This window comes from Pelophylax lessonae, assembly GCF_965119305.1.
Source record: "Pelophylax lessonae genome assembly, chromosome: 12".
NCBI lineage: Eukaryota > Metazoa > Chordata > Amphibia > Anura > Ranidae > Pelophylax > Pelophylax lessonae.
In genome coordinates this window covers 29,068,529-29,078,156 of record NC_138779.1, presented here as the reverse complement: position 1 = coordinate 29,078,156, position 9,628 = coordinate 29,068,529, and the positions used below count along the sequence as shown (strand labels likewise).

General features: G+C 52.0%; 1 protein-coding gene across 1 annotated transcript; it reads right to left on the bottom strand.

Annotated features, from left to right (window-relative positions):
* Window positions 1-3,781: 3,781 nt before the first annotated feature.
* LOC309568831 (uncharacterized protein) lies at window positions 3,782-6,418 on the bottom strand (the record flags this gene model as incomplete). Its single annotated transcript, XM_082274617.1, has 2 exons — window positions 3,782-4,374; window positions 6,088-6,418. The coding sequence occupies 2 exons, from the start codon at window positions 6,416-6,418 to the stop codon at window positions 3,782-3,784; spliced, it is 924 nt and encodes a 307-aa protein (XP_082130743.1).
* Window positions 6,419-9,628: the final 3,210 nt, after the last annotated feature.

The window sequence follows — 9,628 nt, the reverse complement described above, 5'->3', positions numbered from 1 at the left end:
AATAATGCATTAAGTTCTATCTCCATAGTATTACAGAAATTCTGTAGCCTAAATAAAGGATCTCAGCAAAGAAAATATGTAAAGCCCAACTCCAAGATATTAGCAATCCCCCTACCACCCCCTCTAACCACTCTCTAAATGCTTGTTTTACTTACAGGTCACATGACTTCTTTTCTCCTGTTTACTTCCTGGGATTTTTCTTCAGGTGTCCACGTCACTGCCTGCTTGCTGTGGGCACCTCCTATTGGAGGCAACAAGGCCAGGTTCTCTCTCATAGGCTCCAGAAGAAAAACTCATTGGGGTGGAAAGGGGACCAGTACCCAATAAGGCAATTTCCAGAGAAAAATGCCTGGTCCTCTGGGCAAGATGTTAGGTCCACCCCCCGAGGGGCCGCTGATAATCTGCCTAGGTGTCCCTTGCTAATAGTTGCTGCCTGTCACAGTTTAATGCAGACTGACATCTCCGGCTCAGTCTAGGGGATGTCTTTTTTGGCAGATTTTTTGCAGCAAACAGGAGCAAGGAATAGGATGCAGGATACTCCAAAACATCAGGAAAAAAATTAGGAGAACAAACTTTAGACAAAATCATTTTGTAACACCCTTTGCTGGGGGTAGGAGGGAATGGCCAGCTAATCTGGAGCTCTATGGAGTTGATTTACTAAAACTGGTGCATGCAGAATCTGGTGCATAGTAACCAATCCGCTTCAAGGTTTAATTGTCAAAGTTTAATTGAACACACTGAAGTTAGAAGCTTCATTTTATCTTCTAGCAATTTTTGATGCACTTTATGGATTTATAGTTTATAGACGCTGATACCAATAATAATTTTATATATTGGAGTTTATGCACATATACTGATGCACTTATAGCGAACAGCGCCTTACCTTTTATTTTTTTATGTGTTAATCACATTTTAAAGGGGCAGCAGTTTGGAAAAGTTTTTATAGCTTAGTTGGTTATTAGGCGCCTTCATATTATTTACAATTTGAAATTAGAAGCTGATTGGTTACTATGTACAACTGCACCAGTTTCTGTGTGCACCACTTTTAGTAAATCTTTCTCTATGTGAGCAATCCCAGCCCTTGTAGCAACCTCTATCACATACCCAAGCACATGCACACCTGAGATCCATAATGTATTACTTACAAAGTCTAAGAGTCGGTTCACAACAGGGCGACTCAGTCACCCCGCCTTTGAAGTTGCTCGTGCAGCCAGGGCCGGATTAAGAGCATCATGGGCTTGGTGCTGAGGATTTTGAAGGGCCTTAAGGGCCGTGCCTTGGCATGCACCCAGAGGAGGAAGGGTGCAGCCATGCATGCCTAATTCAACATGGGATGCTGTCTCTGAAGCCCATAAACACATCCATGCATCGGCAACTGTCCCTCCTTGTCTGGCCTTCATGCTGTGTGGGGAGGTTCTAAGGGAGCTGCCTGGGGAAGCGAGCATAGAAGCCAGACTTCTGTGTTTACAAGTGACAGAAGAGCGGTTACAGTGAATATGGCCAACCCGGGGCCTATATTAAGGTAGGGGCCTGGAGCTGCAGCTCCAATAGCCCCTATGTTAATCTGGCCCTGCGTGCAGCTCGACTTCATCGCGACTTGCAAACGACTTCTCATAATACAAGTCAATGCAAGTCCTTCCGACTTCGCCCAGAAGTAATGCAGGAACCTTTTTCTAAGTCGGAGCGACTTGAGTCGCTCTGATTAGAACAGTTCCATTGCACAGAATGGAGTGTTACCAAGTCGCCTGACAAGTCAGAGTAGTGTGAACCGGGTCTTAGGGCAGCTGTCTGCCACCCAACCTCCAAATGACACCCTCTAGACAAGTCTACTCAGGTGATACACACAATGTCACTCAATTAGATCTTCTTCTGGCCTTCAGCCAGGCACATGCTGAGGCCCAAAAAGCAACTCCAATGCACAGATTGTAGAACAAGAACAATCTGAACAGGCCTCCCAAACATTTATCATCTTCCCAGCCACCTTATGGGTGCCCCTTCTCAGAGATTGGCTGAGGTCTGATAAATATTCATAACTCAGAGGTTGGCCTTTCTACTCTATTTTTTGGAAGCTTCTTCCAGAGGCAGACAGGAACAATCAACCACTGAGCTTAGGGAAACCTGACCAGACCTAGAAGATAGATTGATGTTCCACTGAGTACCGCAGAACCAAAAACTAAATTTAGCCTAACTACTGTAGGGCAGAGCTCTACAGTAGGTTGCCTAGGAGGAGGTGTTTGGAATCTTGACTGAGTAAGGAAATTGATGGACAATTTTTCAATTCAAATTGGTCTTGAAGTTGGACTTTAATGCTCACCGCTCTGCTTCCTGTGCCGCCATTTTCTGTTGTGATAAGGAAATAATGGCTATTAAAAATCTGTTGTCACACTGTGGAAATTGTCTTATACCCGCACTGTGAGGACTGAATGCTTTTTACAGTTTGGTGCACACTAAGCACCAGGAAAATTTGAGTGTTTTTATATTTAGTGTTTAATAAACCGGTTGTTTTAAAAGATAAAGCACTATGTCCAGCTTTCTCTCCTTATGATTTGGGTGTATGGAGATAAGTGTAAGAGAAGGAGGGTTCTAAATTCAAGATTTCCTCCAAAGAAGTGAGACAGTATAAAACAGATCCCCAGAGAGGGACAAAAGTGTATATAGATCATTGGTTGGTCTTATCCTCCAGGGTAGGCCACATTGGATTAGGGGATTATTATCACTAATGTGGATGGATAATTGGAGCACATAGTGGTGAACTCTAATTAACCACTTAACGACCGCCCGCCGCAGTTTTACTGCGGCAGGTCCACTCTGTCCCATGAAATGACGTAACTGCATCCCGCTTCGTGGGACCGCCAGCAGGGACGCGCACGCCCATTTGCCACAGGGGAAACCGATCAGCAGGTTCGGCAGCCGCTATTGCTGATGGACACCTACGATCATTACTCATGGAGACAGAACAGCGGTTTGCCGTTGTAAACACGGCAGACCGCTGTTCTGTCCGTAATGAACACAGGGATCCTGTGTTCCTCCTATTTAGGAACACAGGTCTCTGTGTTCATGCAGAAAGTCCATTCCCCCCACAGTTAGAAAGCATCCCCTAGGGAATCATTTAACCCTTGAATTGCCCCTGGTGTTAACCCCTTCCCTGCCAGTGTCATTAATACAGTAACAGTGCATATTTTTATCACTGATTACTGTAGTAATGTCACTGGTCCACCCAAAAGTGCCAAAAATGTCAGTGAGGTGTCCAATCTATCCACCGCAATGTCGCAGTCCCATTAAAAAATCACTGATCACCTCCATGACTAAGGCACCCCAGATGAAATTTGGACACTTACCATAACCCTTATCTCAAATCCCAAACCCTTTCAATGAACTTCCTGCAATAAATACACGGACACCTTTATTGGAGTAAAATTGGCCAACGTGGCCATTTATTAACCAATAACAAAATATATATAACACGTTCCTTAAAACTGGAACCAAAATATTCAAATAAAAGATCACATAAGGTTGCCGATCTTTGGAGGCCCCAAATACCAAGTACCATTTTGTGTATCTTTGTAACTCTTAACTGTCCCCAGCCGCAGCACCGGCTCGAGGACGACCTCAACACACAGCAGATACCTCCCAATTTAAAATACCAGTTAACCCATCTATTAACATGGCATTCCCCAGGTGACTCCATACCTTAGATGGGTCCCTCAGCTGCTGAGTACAGCAGGTTTTACCAGACACACCTCCAAAGACCCCCAACCGCCACAGCACAAGGTGGGAAACCTCACACCATTGTGCCCCGCCAAAAACCTAACGCTCTCTGTATCCCCTCCTGCAGACCCAGGGCCCAAAGATCTATGCCCACCGCATTGAGGTGCACCCCATCACTGCGCAAATACCGCCATGTATCAACCTCCAACTCCCTGTGTCTGACCACGAACCCCCCGTTACGCACGAGGAACCTGGAAACCTCTTTATTGACCTTCACCCGGGCTTTGTTCAACTTGTCCACGGACCGGGCCTGACGCCAAGACGCGCGGCCCACAATGTCCGACCATACCGCCACCGTGTCCGGGAACTCCATGCGTAGCCGGAGAATGTCAAACTTGACGTCCCGAATCAGGTGGCGGCAAGACCTAACACCCATATCGTTGCCGCCGGCGTGGATGACTAAAACGTCCGGGGCCCTGTCCAACCGGGATACCCTGTGTACCTCCGGAAGCACCCTGCCCCACAACATGCCTGGAACGCCGATCCACCGGACGGTAGCCTCAGACCGAGGGATACCAAGCTGTCGCCCTTGCGGCCGAACATCCGCCCGTCTGGCCCCCCAATAGACAAAAGAGTGTCCCAAAATCCACACGAGGGCCACCGCACCTGAAACGAAAACAGACCAACGATAACACTACGAAAACAGCGCCAGAGAAAGGAAAAAAGGGGGCAAAACAAGCATATTAAGCAAATAACAAGCAAAAAAGAAACCCCGCAAGAACCGCGGTTACACCAAATGGGGGCGGACATAAAGCTTGAATCTGTTTGACTCCCACCTACCAATACGCCGTAAAACAGACTCATCCAAACCCCACCTAGCAGCTTCTGTAGCAGCCCCGATGCGGAATGAGTGGGAAGAATATTGCAGTGCCTGCAAGCCTGCGGCCGTAAGACAACGGCGCATCACCGAAACAAATTGAAAAGTGGACAGGGCCGACCCGTCCGCGTGCACCAGGAAAGAACCGGACCCAGCCGGTCGAACCCTAAGATATTCGAGAAACGCCGAAACCGGACAAATGGGCGAGCCCCGTATGTGGCCAAGACGCACGGATGCGCCTCTGCCGACTTGGTCCGTCTTTGAACGGCGGATAATCAAAGCCACGGAAGAACCATCGCAGTGAACATCCGCCATCTGTAATCCCCCGTGTGCCGCCCTAGAGGAGCTGACGAGCTCGCTCACCCTAAGAGCCCCGTAAAAGGCCAGTGCAAAGGCGACCCGGAACAAAAGGACTTCAAAACTGGAGAAACACACCCCGCCCACCTGGGCGAACAACATCTGCAGGAGCTCAAACGTGATCGGCCGGCGCCCGTCAAGCTTTGGGGCACCCCGCCGATAACCCCTCAGCGCCTGCCGAACCAAAAAATCTTTGGTAAAGTCCGCAACACCCCTCAACTTACACAGAAAAGCAATAGCCGATAGTTTACGATTGACCGCAGAAACCGACACCCCCGCCGTGAAATTCAAGCAGATAAAATAGATCAAAAGATTCCTGACCTCTGTCCCGAGCATATCCACCCCTGCCTCAAGTAACATGGCCCCCCACTCCCGCCAAACCTTGGTGTAGGCAGACCACGTGGACCCACTCAAGGAGCCGCGAATCAACCCGGAGGCGATGCCAATGCAATCTTCCAAAGCCGTCGTGGACAAGGGGTGCCGTGTCGCTCCGCTCCCGGTGCCAACTCCCGGAACCTGTCCAACTGAAAACGAGACAATGCATCAGCCAAAGTGTTTTTCACCCCCGGGAGATGCACAGCATACAGAAAGACATTCAATTGCAGACAACGCAATACCAGATGACGCAGGAGCCGCACCACCGGCGGAGAAGACCCAGACAGAGTATTGATGACTTGGACAACCCCCAAATTATCGCAGTGGAGACGGACTTTCTTGTCACGAAACAACCCCCCCCCACAACTCAATGGCCACTAGAACCGGAAACAATTCCAGGAGGACCAGATTGCGCAAAAAACCTGCCCCCCGCCAGTCTTCCGGCCATCGTTCCGCACTCCAACGCCCCCCGAAGTATGCACCATACCCGGCCGACCCGGTCGCGTCGGTGAAAAGATCAATATCACTGTTGCTGACCGGCCCGTCCATCCACAACGACCGCCCATTGAACGTGTCCAGGAAAACCTGCCACACCCTCAGGTCAGCTGCGTGCTCCCCCGTCAAACGAATAAAGTGCCCGGGGGACTGTATCCCAGCCGTGGCAGAAGAGAGCCGGCGACAAAAAACCCGGCCCATCGGCATAATGCGGCAAGCGAAATTCAGCTTGCCCAGGAGCGATTGCAATTCGCGAAGCTGTACCTTACGCTTACCGGCAACCACCCGCACCTCATCCTTGAGAGCCGACAGCTTGTCCTCCGGCAGGCGACATTCCATGGCCTGGGAATCTATAATGATCCCCAAGAATTTTATGACGGCGAGAGGGCCCTCCGTCTTATCCGCCGCCAGTGGAATACCGAAACGCTCTGCTATGTGCTGAACCGTAGCCAGCAGTACACCACAGAGCTTAGAAGAAGGTGGGCCAACGCACAGGAAGTCGTCCAAGTAATGGATGACCGAATTCACCCCCGCCACATCCCGGACCACCCATTCCACAAAGGAACTGAAGGTCTCGAACAAGGCGCAGGAAATGGAACACCCCATAGGTAGACAGCGATCCACATAGAAACCCCCAGACCATCTACAACCCAAAAGATGAAAACTGCACGGATGGACCGGCAATAGCCGAAAAGCTGACTCAATATCAGTCTTTGCCATCAGAGAACCCCTGCCGTAGTGCCGGACCCAGAAGACCGCAGCATCGAAAGAGGTATATGAAACCGCGCATGACTCTGGGGCAATGGCATCATTGACCGACCCACCCTTCGGAAAAGAAAGGTGGTGTATCAGCCGAAACTTATTAGGCTCCTTCTTAGGGACCACCCCCAATGGGGAGACCACCAAATCAGGCAAAGGAGGGACAGAAAAGGGGCCGCTCATACGCCCCAACGCCACTTCCTTGGCGAGTTTCTCCGAAACCACCGCGGAGTGCAACTGAGCCGACCGCAAATTGTCAGCCAGGGGAGGAATCCGAGCCAGGGAGCAAGGAATGACAAAACCCCCCGAGAAACCCGCCTCCAACAAGCGAGCGGCCTGTCGATCCGGGTACCTATTTAGGAAGGGGGCCATCCTGTCCACCCTCACCGGAGTCCACCCTTTTTCCCGAAGCGTCGCCGGAACGGGACTTGCCTGCCTTAAAGCACCGGGACAAGGGGTGGGATCCGCCACAGTGGGAGCATTCGTGCTTGTAACGGCAGCTGGCGCCAAATTTACAGGTACCCTCGTTGAACTGCCAACAGCAACCCCGTCGTTTTGTGGCCGGCTGTCCTGGGGTGGTCGGACTCCCGGCCCCCCCTGGAAAAAACGAAGAGGAGGCCCGCGCCGAGGTCATAAGGTTCATCCATAGACCGATGTCCTTATGATCCCAACGCAACGACGGCCGCACCGCCTTCCGCTGACGGAACTGCTCATCATACCGCAACCAGGCTACACCCCCATACACCCTGTGGGCCTCGCCGATGGCATTAAGATAGCAGAATAAAGGTGAACAATTCTCGGGGTGCTTCTCCCCAATCACGCTAGCAAAAATGGCAAACGCTTGTAGCCAATTGCTAAACGTCCGCGGAATAAGGCGATACCGGCGCTTTTCCTCATCCTCCTTCTTGGACTCCTCAGGCTTAATCCGGTCCAGATTAAACTTCTCTAAGGGCAAAAGGGTAAAAATCTCCACATAGTCCCCTTTCAAAATCTTTTCCCGCACCTCCGGTTTGAGATGGGCGCCCAAAGGACCCTCAAAACAAACCTAAACCTCGCATTTGGCGGAGTCCGCCAAACGCACAGAATCCGCGCCCTTGCCAGCGTCCTTAGACGCCTCGGCCGCGGGCCGCTCACCCACCGCGCCCCCCGCCAGAGCCGCACCAGACGGAACCACAGCAGGGGGGGCAGCCTGCCCCTGATTTACCGCCACGCCAACCACAGGCGAAGCAGCCACCCAAGCCGACACCGGCGACGCTGCAGGAGGAGCAGCCGCGTCCAAACGTTGTACCAAAACCCGCAAACCCGCCACCAGCTCCTGAAACGCTGCGACGGAAGCAGGCACGGCAGACGCCATGCCCGCTGTCTGGGGCGAGGAGAACCCGCTCACAGCGGGAGAAGGCACCACTAGACCCGCCCCGGGGGCCCCCACCCCCCCACTCGCCCCCCCAGAAGACTGCACACTCTGTGAAGAAAACAAGGAAGCAAAATTGTACTCACCGGGCTGACTAGGAACGGACCCCACAGCCGCGTCACCGGACTCCATCGCTGCCGCCGGACGTGGCGCCGCCTCTTCCTCCGCGCTGGACAGCTCGCCTTCGGACCCGGATGATTCATGCAGGGCATCTGCGGTAGAAAGGTCTGGCACGGCCGCACCGACCGCTCCCGGACTCGGACGACCATCCCGGCTCAGACGACTGCAGTCCCCCGACCGCACGGCAGACCCCCACGATTTCCTCTTCCTGCTGGTGCTGGGGGGAGGGGATCTGCCATGACCGAGATCCCGACAAGATGATGAAGAGGCCCTGGGGCGGGAGGGGCCTCTGGCCGCTCTACCGGACTGACCGGAGCCCGCCGCACTGACCATCCCACGCCGGGCTGCCCCCTCTGCCGGAGCATCCACAGGGGAGGCAGCCGCATGTTCTGGATGCCCACGACGCACAGGTGGGGGGGGGGGGAGAGAGTGTGGCTGCGGCCCCCACCTGCAGAGCTCCGCCGATGACGGGGATTCCTCCCAGTGCCAGCGCCGGAGACAGCTGGAGAGCGCTGTTCCGACGTGCCTGGAGGGTCCTCCGAGGGGCTCCCAAAGCGGTGCTGAGCTCTAGAGGGAGGGGGGGGCTGAAGCGCTCCGGGGGGCAAGTCCTCCGAGCACGTCTCCCCCCTGCATTCGCTGCGGCCGGGGCAAGCAGTCCGGAGACCTGCTGCTGCAGCCAGTCCTGTCCCATGGACTCAGCCATGGACCGCAGCTGCTCCACGAGGGACCGAGCATCTGACATGGGGCTTAAAAGCAGTAAGGAGGTGGAGGAGGCACGGGGAGATAGTCAGGCAGTGCGGGGCAATAGCGGGGGGGAGGGGGGGGGGCCACAATACCCGACGGCAGCAGACGATCCGAATGCTTCTAATGCTTCTTCACCCACGCTGGAACTGAAGCCCGGGAAAGACTACAGTGAGCTCACTTCCCCCCTTCTACAGCCCCTCCCTTAGCTGCCCTGACCAATCGCGGGAAAGACTACAGTGAGCTCACTTCCCCCCTTTAACAGCCCCTCCCTTAGCTGTCCTGACCAATAGAAGGACAAACCCCAGACTGCCTAACATGTTAACCCTTTCAGAGACAATTCCACTGATGGCCAAGTCATGCTATCCCTCCGCCTATTTCTTTTGTTCTTTTGCTCCCGGCTGTACTTTACTTGTGAAAATAAATAAAAATTACATAAACATTTCCCCTAGATTGTAGACACGATAATGTTTACACTTATTGGGATTTTTTTTTTTTACCAAAAATATGTAGCAGAATACAAATTGCCCTAAAATTATGAAAAAATTTGATTTTTATTAATTTTTTTTTTATTGGAAATGTTATATAGCAGAAAGTAAAAAAGATTATTTTTTTTTTTTATAATTCTCGCTGTTTTTTTGTTTATAGCGCAAAAAATAAAAATCGCACAGGTGATCAAATACCAATAAAAGAAAACTCTATTTGTGGGGAAACAAGGACATCAATTTTATTTGGGTACAGTGTTGCGCAACCGCGCAATTGTCAGTTAAAGTAACGCAGTGCCG